This window comes from Fringilla coelebs (assembly GCF_963513975.1).
Source record: "Fringilla coelebs genome assembly, chromosome: 6".
NCBI classification, from domain to species: Eukaryota; Metazoa; Chordata; class Aves; order Passeriformes; family Fringillidae; genus Fringilla; species Fringilla coelebs.
Window position 1 is genome coordinate 54,061,957 of NC_140034.1, and position 14,907 is coordinate 54,076,863.

The following is a 14,907-nucleotide window of genomic DNA, read 5'->3' on the forward strand; positions in this document are numbered from 1 at the left end:
CTGTCCTGGTGGTTGGATGGAGGCTGGGGTGGCAGTGACACGGGGCTCAGCTTTCTCCATCGCTGTCCTCCGCCAGCACCTCCTGGGTGGTGGCCGGACCAGGCCTTCCTGGTGTCATCACCGAGCCAAAAAACAGGGAGCGAAACTGTGGGGAGAAATAGGGGGGTCAGGAGGAGGCTCTGCCCACCCTCTGCCCCCAGGCACACCCATCCCTCACCTTCTTGTGCGGGGGGGTCCCTGGCACAGCTCCTTCCTCCTCCTCCTCCTCCTCCTCCTCCTGGGGTTTGCTCTTGGCTGGCTGGGGGGTGCGCAGGGGGAAGGTGGGGCTGGGGGGCCCCTCTGAGCACCCCTCACTAGTTTCCATGGCAGCCATGTAGGACTCCAGGTCATCAGCAAAGTCATCTGATGGCGCAGGCAGGTGGGACACACTGATGGGGACAGAGCAGGATTGGGAATGGTCACTCTGCTCCCTGCCCGTGGCCGCTGGAGGGCTCATCTGGGACTTACCCGTTGGTTGAAGGGGACTGGGAGTTGCTTTCCAGGTCAGAGAGGGTGGCCAGCACCAGGTGAACCTCCAGGACAGTGTCATCCAGGGTGAAGATCACCGGCCTGGGGATGCAGAGGGGCTGAGGGAGTGCCAGGGATGGGGCTGGCATGGGGTGGGGATGTGGTGACCACTCCTACCTGCCGGGCTCGTCAAAGTGGATGGTGAGGGGCAGGTTGGAGGCCTCGGCAAAGCTCAGCAGGCCCTGGGGACAAAGGGGAGGGTGAGGAGGGCCAGGGGGTGACACAGGGCTGGGGGGCTTGGGTGGGGACTCACACGGAATTCCTTGAGGCAGAAAGTGATGTGGGAGCCCGGGGCCACGGCCACTGACTGGAACTCATCCTCAGCCAGGCACAGCTCCGTCACCATCGTCTTGCTCGGCTCTGGAGGGGGGAACTGGGTGGGTGGAGGGCACTCCAAGGTGGGGAGGGGGCCCCCTTACCCTGCAGGACTCACCTGCCTCATCCTCCACATAGTTCCGCAGGCTGATTTTGCCACCAGGGCCAGTCCCCAGTGTCACCTCAGCCAGCGTCGGGGGAAAGTGGACCACGGCCTCTGCCAGCAGCCTGAGGGGCACAGGAAGGCACTGAGCACCCCAAATCCTGTGGGGCCAGCTGGGGTCCCTTGTTTCATCCATCCTCATCCCCCTCTGCCCACCCCAGTGCCACCCCTGTGTGTTCCCTCACCGTGCCGGGGCGCAGAGGCGGCTGGCGCAGCGCTGGGTGTCGAACACGGCCTGCAGCTGCTCGCACTCCTGGAAGGCCAGGTTGTGTGTCTTGGTGACACCTGGCAGGGGGGACAGCGGCTCAGCAGGGCAGGAGGCGGTGCCAGCACGTCCCCACTGTGCCGTGTCACCCCCCCCAGGCCTGTCCCCGCTGGTACTCACCGTACTTGCAGTGGAGTTGCAGGACCAGGCGGCTGGCACGGGGCTTGAGCAGGATGAGGCATTTCCCCACCGACTTCTCCAGCGAGGGCAGCGAGCGGAAGACGCCCAGGAAGGACTGTGGGGATGGATATGGGGACTGTCACCTGCCCGTGGCCCCCGGAACAAGGAGGAGCTGTGGGGGAGCCTGGGCAGGGCACCGCACCTTCATGTGGACTTTGCATCGGAAGAGCTCCGTGTCGGGCCCGGCGCTGCCCGGCTCGTACAGCTGGAAGAAGAGGGGCGCGAAGAGGAAGGAGGCGAAGGCAGAACGGGAGGAGTTGACAGCACGGAGGGACAGCTGGGGACACAGCCACAGTGTTGGCACTGCCTGCACGGAGGGAGGGGGGCACAAGTGCCTCCCAGCTCCCACCCAGCCCCCCCGGTGCTGCATACCCCACTCTCGGTGGGCTCCAGGTAGAGCTCGTCGCCGATGCGGGACAGGGAGTGCACGGCCCGGCCGAGGACTGGGAAGGAGAGAGTGTGAGAGTGAGGCAGGGCTCCCGGGCGTGCCGCGCTCCCCGGGCCCCCAGGCCCCGCTCACCTTTGACGTTGCCGCCGGCGATGACACATTTCATGGCACCGGCACCGGGACCGGCACCGGGCGGGCACGTGGGGCCTTCGTGCCCGCCCCCGCCACCAGACCACGCCCCTCAGCAGAGCGTGCGGGCTAGGCCACGCCCCCAGCGGGCTCCGCTCAGGCCTCGCCGCTCCCCCCGCCGCGGTTGTTGTTCCCTCCCCGCCCCGCCGGTGCCGTCTCTCTCAGCGGCCCCGCAGTGGTGCCCCCCAGCCCCCCTACCCCGTCCCCTCCCAGGGGTTCCGGCCTCTTCCCCGCCGCGCCCTGCCGGTGCCTTCCCGGCTTCCCGCGCCCGCCCTCCCAGGCCGCCTCCCCATTGGCCGGGAGCGCCGCTCCGTCCCGCCCCCTCCACCAGCTGATTGGTCTGCGCTGAGGAGGCGCGTGACGTCACGGCGCGGTGGCCTCACGTGACCGGCGGGAGGGGTGGGGCCTCGGCCCGGCGGCCCTCGGGGCTGACCCGCCGGTAAGCCCCGCCTTCCGCAGCGCGCTATTGGGCGCTGGTTGGAGTGACGTGAAGATCACCCAATGGGGCTTCGACGCGCCCCTCAGCGCGGCTCCCTGCCCTCAGCTCCGCACCGGGTCTTTCCCGGGGCCTCCCGACTCATCCTGAGCTCTGCCGGGGTCGTTCCGTGCTTGTGCCTCCCAGCACCCTGACGCTGGCTTTATTCCCGGCAGCATCCCGGGAGAGGCTGCCCTTCCACCACATTGCCTGCACCTCCCAGTCTCTTTGCCGCTTCCCGCTTTCCCGGGGCACGGTGCTCCCCAGGAAGGGCTGCAACTCCCTGGAGCTACTCCGGTGCTTGCCGAGATCCCGATGTTTTGGGGATTCCTGTCTCCCGAGATAGGGATCCCCAAAATCGCTATCTCCACTTCCATAGGGGAAGTGAAATGCTGTAAATTAATGCTTGAGGGTCTCTCTCCATGCTGGAGGTGCTGCTGGCTGTGCATCCCATGGAATCATGGAATGGCTGGGATTGGAAGGGACCTTCCACCTCATCTAGGTCTGCCCCCTGCCATGGGCAGAGACACCATTCACTAGACCAAGTTGCTCCAGGCCCCATTCAACACTTGCAGGGATGGAATTTTGAGAGTCTCCCAGAATTCTCCAGTGGGGGTACACTGTAAATTCCGGGCTGGCCAGATGTATCCATGGGTGGTCCATAGAATCCCAGAATGGTTGGAAGGGGTTGGAAGGGACCTTAAAGCCCATCCCACCCCCCTGCCATGGGCAGGGACATTTCCCATGGGCCCACTTGCTCCGGTGTGTCCATGAGCACTTCCCGGGATGTGACACTGGCTCAGGGCTGTGACACTGGCTCAGGGCTGTGACGCTGGCCCAGCCAGCAGCCTGTGCTCGCAGCCAGCCCGGAGCGGCAGGCTCTGGAGCTGTGGCCTCGAGGGAGCGGGGGATGTGGCTGTGAGGAACTCGAGTGGTGCTTGCAGCAGGGTCCCCCAGCCGGCTCCCGCCTGCCGCTGGAGCAGCCGCTCCCCCAGTCCCTCCTCCCGGCCCCGGTGGCCGCCGAGCCCGAGCGAGGGGCCCCGCTGCGGAGCAGGGCTGGCACCTGAGCACAAGGAAAAGGGAAGGGGATTGCAGAGCCCTTTTTCCATGGCTGCCGTCCTCCAGGGCATGGTGACAGCCTCTCCTCCTCCTCCTTTCCCTGTCTGGAGCGCTCGGTGCCTTTTATCCGGGATTTGGGCCCCGCCTGCCGCATCCCCTCCAGGTACAGGAGCTCCTGTCCCTGCCGGGCTCCGCGGCCCAGCCACGGGTAGGGGCTGTGCTGGGACGGCCACACGGCGCCCCAGGGACTGCGGGCCTGCCTTGGCCTGGGCTCGGGCTCCAGCCGGATCTGGCTCCTCCACTCCTGGGGAGAGCACTGGCTGCTTCCCTTCCTCCCAGGAGGAGGAGGACAGGATTGTGTGGGAGCCTCCGTTCCAGCTCTGGCAGAGCAGCCGGGCTCCTCTGGAGCCGGCGTCCCCAGGAGGGGCTCTGGCCTCGGGGCTCGGCGTTTTATGGGGCTGCGGAGAGGACGCAGCTGGCTGCGGTCGTGACACACACACCTCAGCGGGGGCCAGGGCCGGGCCACCCCTCCCTCTTCCCGCCAGCGCCGACCAGGGAATGGGCTGGATGCGGGCCGGCAGCAGGAGCCTGGCAGCCCTCGGGGGCTCCGCGCCCAGGACTCCCCCCGGGGCTGGGGAGTTCACCCAGGGATGGCAGGGAAGGTGACAGGGCTGTTCCCTCGCACCCGGCGGGCTCGGGGCCGTCTCCCAGCGTCCTTCCCGCTCCGCCGGCTTCCTTCCCGGCACATGGCACGGCGCCCTCGCCCGGGCAGCGGCTCGGGGAGACAGACGGCCACAGCTGGGCTGCTGCTGCCAGCCCGGCAGGAGGGGACACGCCGAGCCGGATGGATGGCTGCTCCGTGCCCCTGCCTGCGCCCCAGGGGTGTCCCCAAGGAGCCGGGCGCTGCCGGAGCCTCTCAGCCCGCGCCTCGCCGCCGGTTTGGGGCTACGGCCGGGATTTCTGGGGCCGGTCAGCCCCCCGTTCCTCCCTCCTCCGGCTGCCGGCCGCAAAGGTCAGCAGTGGGAGGCCGGGCTGGCCCCGGCGCCGGCCGGGGGACCCGCGGGCCGGGCTGGAGGTGAGCTCAGCTGCCCGGTGACGTGTCCCCGAGGGCAGGGCGGGCACGGCCTCGCCCACGCAGAGCCGCTGCGGGCACCGGGCGACGAGGAGGAACAGGATGTGAGGATGAGGCTTCCCAGCCGCTCGACCTGCCTGTGCCCTGTGCCCGCTTTGTCCTGGGGCGGGGGCTCCCTCCTGGCACCGCTGGCTGGCTCAGGGAGAGCGGCTTGGGAAGCCGGGAGCCGCGTCTGCCGGGCCGCGTTTCCCTCCTCCTCCTCCTCTCCTGTCTCAGGTGTTGGCCCAGCGGGAGCCGTGGCAGCTGGAAAACTCCCCAGACCCAACGGCAGCGCTGGCTTTGGGGAGGGGAGAAGGCGGCGAGGGGCAGCCCCGCCGCCTCGGCAGGCTGGAGACCCCCGGGGACGGGCCGGCGGCTTTTCCCAACTGCTTCAGCGCTGCTGGCGGGATCTGCTGGCTCGGGGGGGAAACCAGATACCCTGCTCTGCGGCTGGGGGGGCGAGGGGGCCGGCCCCACGCCGAGCGGACCCCCCCAGACACGCTGCCGGGGAGCCGGGCCGGGGCTCCCTCTAGCCGGGGATCGTTTGGGCAGCTCCGTCCGACACCTCGCAGCCCCTCCAGATCCTCAGGGCTGCGGAGTGTCACCCATTCACCCGGGGAACGGGATCCAGAGCCCCCCTCGTCACCCCTGACATGTCTGTTGGGCGCGTCCTCATGGATTCAACACCAAATCCGCACTTCCCGAGCAATAAATCAGCCAGCAGCACGTCCGTGTGTGGTTTATCCCTACGGGGGGTCCCCAAACTGCTGCTAATGACTTCAGCACCCAGAGTCCCGGTGGATTTGGGGAAAGGGGGTCCTGCTGTGCTCCGAGCGGGCACCCCGCGTCCCGGAGAAAGCCGGGAGGATGCGATGGCAGCCGGGCGGGCTCGGACCTGGCCAGGGCCGGGGTCTGGAGTGGAAGCGAATCCGCCTGTTACCTCCCGGCCCTTCCCGGCGCTCCCAGCGCCTTTGTTTTAAACAAAGCTTTTTTTGGGGGGAGCCAGGACGTTCCTCTCCCCGCCGAGAGAGCTCCCGCGGCAGCACCCACTCATGGATGAGGGGCGCGAGGGGAAGGGACGAGGGGCTCTGGCTGTCGGGTCGCCCCCCTCCCCTCCGGCGGCGGTTCCGCTTGGCCCTGGGGGTCTCCCCACGCCCCCCAGCCCACCCCACTCACCCCCGGTGGGCTGCGGAGAACGCCGCGGTCATTGCCAAGGGCCTCGCGGGCGCCGGGATGGGGATTGTCCTAACGGGGGAGGATAATCGAGAAGAAAGCGGCTCTGGCACCCGGAGGAAAGGGGCTGGGGGGGGGTCCCTCCTTGTCCCCGCGTAAACGGGGGGCGCCGGGAGAAGCGAAGCCCTCCCTCGGGACGGAAGATCCCCCGGGGCTGAGCCGCCGCCGCCGCTCCGGGGGGCTCCGGTTGTGCCGCCGGGACCTCGCCGGGCTCCCCCCGCTCCGCCGCTCACCTGCCGCCGTCCCGGCGGGGCAGCGCCCGCCGCGCTGCGGGTTCCCGAGCCGGGGGGGGTCCGCGGCCCCCGGACCCCCTCTCTCGGCCGGAGGGGAGGGGGCTGGCCGTGCCAGCGAAGAGCCGAGGACCCCCCCCCCCTCCCCGCCCCGCCGCCACCCTTCCCGCACCGGCCGGCCCCATCCCTCCGCCACTCCTCCCTGCTGCCCCGGGGGGGGGAAGGAAGGGGGGGCAGGCTGGCACCCCACGCCCCCCCCCCTGCCCCGGCCCCGCCAGAGGAGTCGCTCCGCCGCATCTCGCCCCGTCCCCCCCGTTCTCCCCTCCCCGGACCCCCCCCTCCGTCCCGTCCCCCCCGTGCTCCCCCCGGGACCGGGCTCTCGGCTCTGTGCGCGGGGAGGAGGAGAGGCGAGAGGGCTCGGAGCGGCAAATGGGAGCCGCAGTCCCGGGCCGGTGTGCGGGACCGCTGCCTGCCCGCCCGGGGACCCCAGAGCACGCACGCAGCGCCCCGGCCCCGCGCCCGTCCCGCATGGAGCTGAGAGCAGGTAGGAGACCCCCCCACCGAGCGGCACCGGCCCCGCACCGGCCCCGCCGCTGCCACTTTAACAAAAGCCGGGCGGGAGCCAGAACCGCACGGGGGGCGCAGCGAGGGAGAAAGCGGGGTCCCCCCCTTCCTAGCCGGCCAGCGGCACCCCGGGGGACCCCCCTCTTCCCTTCCCTCCCCTCCGCCTTCCGCAGCTCCGGGGCTCAGCTCCAGCCTCCCCACCTCTGCCCGGTGCCGGGACCCCGGGGACGGGGATGGGGAAAGGGGGGATAAAGCCGGGGCTGGGGGGAAGAGGGAGGGAATGAATGGAGCCCGCTCTTGTGTACAATTGCATCAAATACATTCTTGAAAGCAACCTGGTTCTGCTTAACACTTGAATTGGGAAAAAAAAAAGAGGAAAGAAGGAGGCAGCAGCTTGGAGAGGGTGGATGCGAGCTCCAGTTTTTTTTTTTTCCTTTTTCTTTTTTTTTTTTTTTTATTCCTGCATTCCTGGACCCCAATCAAAAGAGCAAATCAAGGGAGGTGGAAGGGGGGAACGGCGGCGAGCGAGGCAGCCGGAGCGCGGTGCGAACCCTCCACACCCCAAAAACCCACTCAACCCGCCCCGGTTTGTTTTTTTTTTTTCCACCTAACACCCGAGCGAGCCCAAACCAAAACAAATAGAGACCGAGGGGAAAAAAAAAAAAAAAAAGAAAAAGAAAAAAAAGAAAGCCAGAAACCAACCCAAAAAAAAAAAACCACCACCCAACCCTGAGCGCGAGCGAAGCAGCGAGCCAGGGCTGAGGCGCGCGGGCGGGCTCGGGGAGCCGAGCAAGAGCCGAGCCCCCCAAAATCCGCCTGCACCCCGACTATGCTAAATGTAACCGGGGAGCTCTCAGGTAAGCCCGCGGCGCTGGGTGCGGGGCGGGGGGCTGCCCCAACTCCCCTGCCTGCATCTGCCGGGAGTTTTTTCCCCTTTCCAAACCGACTGCTGATTTTAATTTGATGTGATTAAAACGTCTGTCTGGCTTTGGGATTGATTTAAGACTTTCCCCTCTCTAGGTTGGGTTGTTGTTCTTTTTTTTTTTTTCCCTTTCTCTCGTTCCCTCTTTTCCATGCATGTTTGTGATTACCAGGGAGGGAACCGCCGCTGAGCACGGAGAATTAAACCCCGGGACCGACAGAGGGGAGGAAAAGGAAAGTCGGTGGGATTTATGGGGGGCAGGAAGAGTTAGTTTTCCTGCCCGGGGCTGGATTTCGGGGCTTGACACGGAACGCCGCCGCTGGAGCAGGCGACGTTCCTGCGGGACACAGCAGCGGGATTTTGGGGTGCTGGGGAGGGGACGGCTTTGTTCCCTCGGCCCCAGCGGCCACCGGTAACCCCGGGGCTGCTGGGGGACCGGCCGGCCTGGCGGCACACCGGCATCGGGGGCTCCTCGCCCGGAAAATGCTGGGAAACACCCTTAAAAGGTCAAAGTGTGGGCGCCGCCAGGCTCCCCGGGGTCCCGGGCGGCGGGACCGGGGCCGGGGCAGCACGAGGCCGGCGCCGGGTTCGGCTCCAGCTCCCGCGGTGCCGGCGTGACGCAGGACGGGCAAAGCGGGGCGAGCGCCGGGGAACCGGAAAAGCGAGGCCGGGATCCCCGGCGGCTCCATCGCCCTCCCTCGCCCCTTCCTCTCCCCCTTCCCGCTGCCGCCGAGCCCGGCGGACGTGGCCGAACCGGTGGCACGGCCGGTGCCGAGGCCTGCGGGGACGGGCGGGGAAGGGGACGCCGAGGAGGAGCCGCAACGCTGGAGCTCGGCCGCCGGGACCCCGTTCCCGTTTTGGGACATCGCCAGCCGTGGGCTGCCCGGGCGGTGTCCCTGGCAGGGCTCGGGGACTCTCGGCATCCCCGGTGTCCCCGTGCCTATTTAGCGGGCGGCGCGAGGGCACGGTGGCGGCCGCACATCTGGGCTGCATTAGGCGCAGGCTCCGCAGGGAAATGCGGAGGGCTCTGCTTACAGGGCCGCGCTGGGGGGAGATTTATGCCCTGCTAAGTGGCACCGAGCCCCATAAATCATCCCCCTGCACCCCCCGGGGCTGCAGCGCCAGCGTCCCGCTGCCACCGTGCCAGCACCACCGTCCCAGCGTGGCAGCGGGCTCGTGGGGATGCACTCCTGGATGGACTGTCTGGGATATCTGGGAAGCAGCTGGCCCGGCGGTGTTGTGGCTGCGTGTGGCACGTGGCCTGTGGGTGACAGAGGTGTCCCAGGCTTCACCAGGGTGCTGTGGGGACATCAGGGCACGGCTGTGCCCACCAGAGCTGCTGGTCCCACACTGAGCCAGCCAGGCAATGTCCCCGTGGCAGGCGATGCCAGCAGGTCTGGAGGTGCCGGGGCGTGTCACCCACGGCTCTGCGGTGCCACGTGGGCTGGCACCGGGGGTCCCCTGCCCCGCTGGAGAGCGGCCAGCCTGGCACTGTGCCTGTGAGCCCCCAGCACGCTGCTGGGGGGGCTCTTGGGCTCTGTGGCTCCGTGACCTGCGTCGAGAGTGACGGGAAGGGATGGAGGTGCCTCGCGAGGCTCCCGGGCGCTGGGCGTGCGTGTGGGGCAGCGGGGTCTGGTTGGGATTAGGGGCCTGCGCCCCCCTCGCCGGCGGGGGTGTTTCCATGGTGCCGCTGGCTGGAGCCGGAGCTGGATGGGAAATCCAGGCCCAGCTAATTACGGCCTCGCTGGAGTCTCCCGTGCGCGGCCGCATTTATAAACACACGGAGGAGACAGGATGTAAACACTCAGCGCCGCGAGCGCAGGCACGGCCCGCACCGGGGGGGACGCGGGGCCACGCGCCCCCCGCGCCACCACCCGCTCCTGGCACGGCAGCTTCGCCATGGGATGGATGGGATGGAGTGCGGTAGGATGGGATGGACGGGATGGGGACCCTGCTGTGGTGGCCGTGGTGCTGTTGGGGAGCAAGGGCACACGTGTTCTTCCTGTTGGAACTTGGGGAATGCTGCGTCTGTGATGTGGAAGGTGTGGAAGGTGAGCATCCTCGTGTCCCCACCGTGCCAGCTCCACAGGGACGTTACTGTGCTATGCTGTCACCTCCCCAGACACAGCGGGGTTAAATGCCAGCAGTCTGGGGACACAGACGCGTCTGTCCATGAGCCCTTGAGTGTCACCCACTCCAAGCCCCTCGGGGCCGGCGACCACATTGGACTGGGAAACACCCTGTGGAAGGTTAAGTAGTGCCAGTTAGGGGCCGGGACAGTGGCTGGGGTAGCGGGGACAGGGCTGCTTTGTCCTCTGTGCCACAGTCATGCCTGGCCACCGCGAGACCTCCCGTGCTGGCCCCAGGAACGGGGCTGCGGGGTGGGATGGGGCTCTGTTGGCCGCTGGATGCCGGCCCATCAGATAGGGCAGCTCCCGCCGCGGCGTCGGGGGCCGGCTCGGCTCCGTCCTCTGCCGGGGGCTCCGGGGCCGGGGTGTCTTCCCCTTCCCGGCTGCCGCCCCCGCCACCAGGCTTTCGGGAAAGCGGCTCTGGGCGGGCTGTGGTCGCTCAGCCCTGGCGGCTCTGCCCACAGCATGCCCAGGGAACAGCTCACCATCTCCGTGGCCGAATTCCTGCCTCGGCTGCTGGCCGGGAGGTCTGGCCAGCACTGCTGCCTGCCCTGCTGGGCGGGTGGCAGGCCAGGGGTCCCGAGTGTCACCCCAAAGGCGGGCGAGCCATGTCCCCGCTGCCACGTGTGCGATGGGTGTCCGTGGCACCACCGGTGTGTTCGGGTGGGTGTGCTGGCAGAGCAGGGGGTGCCCGCTGCCGTGGCCCTCCGTCACCCCGGCTCCTAGGGTGTCCCCAGGGCCCAGCGGGTGACCCCGGGCAGGCACGCCATGAGCTGCTTACGTGGGCTGGGAGCATCCTGGCCGCGCTCCAGGGCCGGTTTTGAAACCCTCGGGCTCTTCCTCTCCGACGTCACCGGGATCCAGCTGTGCCGGCTGGAGCCTCCCTCCTCCACTGTCTGTGCCGGTGGGTGCCCGGCGCCAGCCGCTGGGACAGAGGTGGGCAGGGGACAGCGGGGGCACCCGCTGTGGCTGGACCATTGTCACTGCTGTGCCATAGTCACCGTCACTGCTGTGCTACTCTCATCATCACTGCTGTGCCACAGTCACTGTCACTGCTGTGTCATGGTCACCCTCGTTACTGTGCAGTGTCACTGTCACTGCTGTGTCATGGCCACTGTCTCTGCTGCCCCAGTCACTGTCACTGCTGTGTCATGTGTGTCATGTTTACTGTCAGTGCTGTGCCCCAGTCACTGTCACACCCCTATCCCCACACTGAGCTCCTGTCACTCTGAGCTCCTGTGCCAGTGTCACCATCATCACTGTGTCACGGTCACCGCTGCCCAGCCCCATCCATTCTGCGCATCCCACTGTTCCCATCCCTCAGACACCCACCTCCATCCCCTTCCTCCATCATCCTCATCCTCATGTCGGGGCCACCTGCCCAGGATCCACCGTGGCTCCATCCCAATCTCCCATCCCTGCCATCCCCCCTCATCCCGCTCCCCGGCTGTGTTTGGTTTGGCACCGGCCGGGCCGGGGCGGGTGTAAATCCCGCCTGGAAACCGGAGCCGGCGGCGGGCGAGGGTCCGGCCAAAGCAAACACCGGGAGGGGGGGTTCTGTGTGCTGTGAGTCACCGCGGCCCCCCCGCCGGCCCCCCCCGGCCCACGCTCGCACGCACGCGGGGCCGGCCGCACGCTCCGCGCACCGGAACGCGGGCAAGCGGCGGCACGTGCCCACCGCGGGGCACCGGGCGAGCCGGGGCCGGCCGGGGCTGCCACGCACGGGGGGACACGGGGGCACGTGGGGCCACGTGGGGTGTCACAGCACGGTGTGGTGTGGCGTGTGCACGGCGTGTCACACGCGGGTGGCACGTAATGGAGTGTCCCCACCGATGGGGTATGTGCGCAGCATGTTGCACGCTCGCGTGGCATGTCCTGTGACTGCCACACGTGTCACACGCCCGTGTGGGAGGTGACACACCTGGGTGCTGCCTCATGCGTGTGGTGCGTCACACGTGTGCACGGTGTCACGCTGCGTGGTGTCACACGCCTGGAAAGTGCCGTGTTCCCCATGCCCGTGTGATGCACACACACAAGGTGAACCCCAGGTGTGCCCTGGATGTATCCCAGAGGTGTCACAAGTGTCCTGCACACCTCCAGGGTGCATCCCAGGTGTGACAGAGTCCTGCACACCCACAGGGCACTCGCATCCCCCACAGCGAGGCTTGCAGTTTGCAGGACACCCACGGTGGCGAGGCCGTTGTGGCCGGAGCCGGGGTGTCCCCGAGGACCGTCGTGCGTCACCGGCGGCCGGTGACGGGGAGCGGTGACGCGCGGGGGCGCGGGGGGCTGCCCGCAGCAGGAGCCCCGCGGTGCCGAGCCGTGCCAGCGGCCGGTCTTTCCCGGGAGGCGCTGCCGGGAAGGCCGGCTGTGGCGAGCCGGGAGTGCCAGCTGGCCGGAGTGTCCTGGCCGCGGGCCGTGACCTTTGCACAGCCGCCGGCCGGCGGGGCCGCGCTCCCGGGCCGCCCTGACGTCAGGCCGATGACGGGGACCCCGCCGGCGCTTTCCGGTGTCTCCGCAAAGGTCACCCCGCGCCCCCGCCGCTCCTCGGAGCCGCTTCCCACCCGCCTCCCCCCCCATATTCCCGGTGGCCCCTCGGCGGGGGTCCCCGCTGGGTGCCCGGGCCGCTCCGGCGTTGGCGGTGCCCAAATATATCCCAGGCGTGTGTCCCGGCGGGAATGCCGCGGCCGCGCTGCTCCAGACCATATAAAGGATTGTTGGTGCAGCCGCGGGCGGGAGCGCTCCGAGGGGAGCCGGGGGGTCACCGCGCTGAGGTGGGGGGGTCCTGCTGCTCCGGCGGGCTGTTGAGGTGAAGGGGATGCCACCCTCCCCACCTCCGTGCCTCAGTTTCCCCACGCTCAGACGGGTGACTCAGGGAGACTTTGTAGGCTCAGCGCCGCTCACACGGAGACGGAGTGTCCCTGTCACCCACTCTGAGGTGCTGTGTCCCCCACAGGTGACTCTTGGGGGATCTTCACCTTCCTGTGCGCCGCGCTTTGCAACCTGCCGGCGCTGCCGGCGCTGAACTGCTCCGAGGAGCTGGGCGCCGGCCAGTCCATCCAGCAGACGTACGACCTGACCCGCTACCTGGAGCACCAGCTCCGCACCCTCGCCGGCACCTACGTGAGTCCCCGACGCACCCCCCGGGATATCCACTCCGTGCCCAGCTGCTCCCACGCCGGAGGGCACGGAAATGCCTCATCGCACCCCGGGCGCAGGGCGGCTCCCGGGCACCCTCCCCTCGGCCCGTGATTCCGTCATGGGCGCGGGCATCCGCCTCTCCCTCCCCGCCGGCGTCGCCGACTCACCCGGAGGTTCCCCGTCCCTGCCCTGACGTGCCCTCGGCGGTGCCGGCACGTTCGGTGCCAAGCGGTGACGGTGGCACCGCCCGGGCCGTGCTGGAACGTCCGGCTCGGGCAGAGCGCGAGGGGGGATGTGACAGGAGAAGGGAGAGCTGGGATGAGCGGGACGTAGGGGACGTGGAGGCTGGGCACGGGGTGGACACGGAGGCCTGACCCCTGGCACCCCCATTCCCTTCCAGCTGAACTACCTGGGCCCCCCCTTCAATGAGCCCGACTTCAACCCGCCGCGGCTGGCGCGCGCCGAGCGGGTGCCCAGCGCCACCGTGGACCTGGACCTGTGGCGGGGCCTGACGGACAACGCCCGCCTGGCCGCCAACTACCGGGCCTACAGCCGCCTGCTCTGCTACCTGCGGGTGCTGGACGGGCAGGTGGGCACGGCCGAGCTGCGCCACCGCCTCGCCCACTTCTGCGCCAGCCTCCAGGGGCTGGTGCTCAGCATCGGCGGCGTCATGTCCTCTCTGGGCTACCCGCTGCCCACCGGCCCCGCCGGGCCCCCCTCTGGGCCCCCCGGTGCGCCCGCCGCCCCCAATGACTTCCTGAAGAAGATGGATGATTTCTGGCTGCTGAAGGAGCTGCAGACCTGGCTCTGGCGCTCGGCCAAGGACTTCAACCGCCTCAAGAAGAAGGTGCCGCCCGCTGTGGTCACCCTGCGGCTGGAGGCGAGGGGGTTCTGAGCACCTGCTGGGCTCCTGAGTCCACAGTGCCACCACGGCCATGCAGGTCCCCTCTTCCACCACCGGTGTGCCTTGAGAAATGGGGCTCCTAACCCCCAAACCACCCCACAACCTCATTATCACCTGACAGTGCCTTGAAAGATGGGGCTCCTGACATCAGGTGTCACCACAGCCACCCTGCAGCCCCTCCATCATCATCATTATCATACTGTGCCTTAAGGAACAGGGCTCCTGACCCCGAGTGCCACCACGGCCACCCCATGTTCCCTGTCCACCACCAGTGTGCTTCGAGAAATAGGGTTTCTGACTCCCAGCCACCTCACAATCCCACTTTCATCACCGTGCCTTAAGTGAGGGGCTCCTGACCCCAAGTGCTACCCACCACAGCCACCTCACGTCCCCTCTGTCACCACACTCTGCTGTATGGGATGCGTCTCCTGACCCCAAGTGCCACCAAAGCCACTCCATGTCCCCTCTTCACAACCAGCGTCCCTTCAAAACTGTCTCCTGACCCTGAAGTGCTGCCAAAGCCACCCCACGTCCTTATCATCACCCATCTGTGCCTTAAGGGGTGGAGTTCCTCACCCCAAAGTGCCACCACTGTCACCCCGCAGCCCCTCTGTCACTATGTTGTGTCTTAAGGTGTCCTGACTCCCGAGTGCCCCTCCATGGTGGCCCCAACCCCCAGGGTGCCTGTCCCCATCCCTAAAATCTCCAGTGGGTGAAAACCCCACCCATCCCAAAAAGGACCAACGCCCTCTGAGCATAGGAATAAGCCCCGCCCCAGCCAGCAGCAAGCCACGCCCTGGAGCAATAGGCTCCGCCCCAGATGGCAATAAACCCCACCCACTCGCCTGTGTAGCAAGCCCCGCCTCCTCCCCGCATCAGGCCCCACCCCCTCACCCAAGCTCCGCCTCCCCCATGGTTGCCCGCCAATGCAACGGTGGGGCGAGGCCGTGGGGCGCGGCCGCTGTCCCGGTGCGTCTATGAGTGTTTATTTATTGGAGATGTTTATTTATTGGGGTATTTATTGCAGAAGATCTATTCTTGTATGAACGAATAAAAGCCTTTCTCCAGCCTC

At 67.9% G+C, this 14,907-nt stretch overlaps 2 protein-coding genes across 2 annotated transcripts; one reads left to right on the plus strand and one right to left on the minus strand.

The window, feature by feature from the left end:
• Positions 1-7: 7 nt before the first annotated feature.
• On the minus strand, positions 8-2,185 carry RAD9A (RAD9 checkpoint clamp component A). Its single transcript, XM_084207356.1, has 11 exons — positions 2,011-2,185; positions 1,863-1,933; positions 1,633-1,767; positions 1,431-1,545; positions 1,231-1,330; positions 1,001-1,110; positions 821-927; positions 685-749; positions 508-609; positions 218-428; positions 8-145 (listed from the first exon to the last, which is right to left on the minus strand). The coding sequence occupies exons 1-11, from the start codon at positions 2,042-2,044 to the stop codon at positions 47-49; spliced, it is 1,149 nt and encodes a 382-aa protein (XP_084063482.1). The 5' UTR covers positions 2,045-2,185; the 3' UTR covers positions 8-46.
• A 4,419-nt stretch (positions 2,186-6,604) lies between these two features.
• Positions 6,605-14,782, plus strand: CLCF1 (cardiotrophin like cytokine factor 1; the record flags this gene model as incomplete). The annotated part of the gene is made up of 3 exons (XM_084208079.1): positions 6,605-6,719; positions 12,747-12,913; positions 13,332-14,782. 3 exons carry the CDS (start codon positions 6,605-6,607, stop codon positions 13,824-13,826), a joined length of 777 nt encoding a protein of 258 aa, XP_084064205.1. The 3' UTR covers positions 13,827-14,782.
• Positions 14,783-14,907: the final 125 nt, after the last annotated feature.

What these genes read in the sequence shown, in the direction of transcription:
- RAD9A (XM_084207356.1), bottom strand. Translation starts at nt 2,044, where the DNA reads ATGAAATGTGTCATCGCCGGCGGCAACGTCAAAG. An exon ending in CGCCGGCGGCAACGTCAAAG is followed by an intron (nt 1,934 to 2,010) that starts GTGAGCGGGGCC and finishes TCTCCTTCCCAG; the next exon opens with TCCTCGGCCGGGCCGTGCAC. An exon ending in CACTTTGACGAGCCCGGCAG is followed by an intron (nt 610 to 684) that starts GTAGGAGTGGTC and finishes CTGCATCCCCAG; the next exon opens with GCCGGTGATCTTCACCCTGG.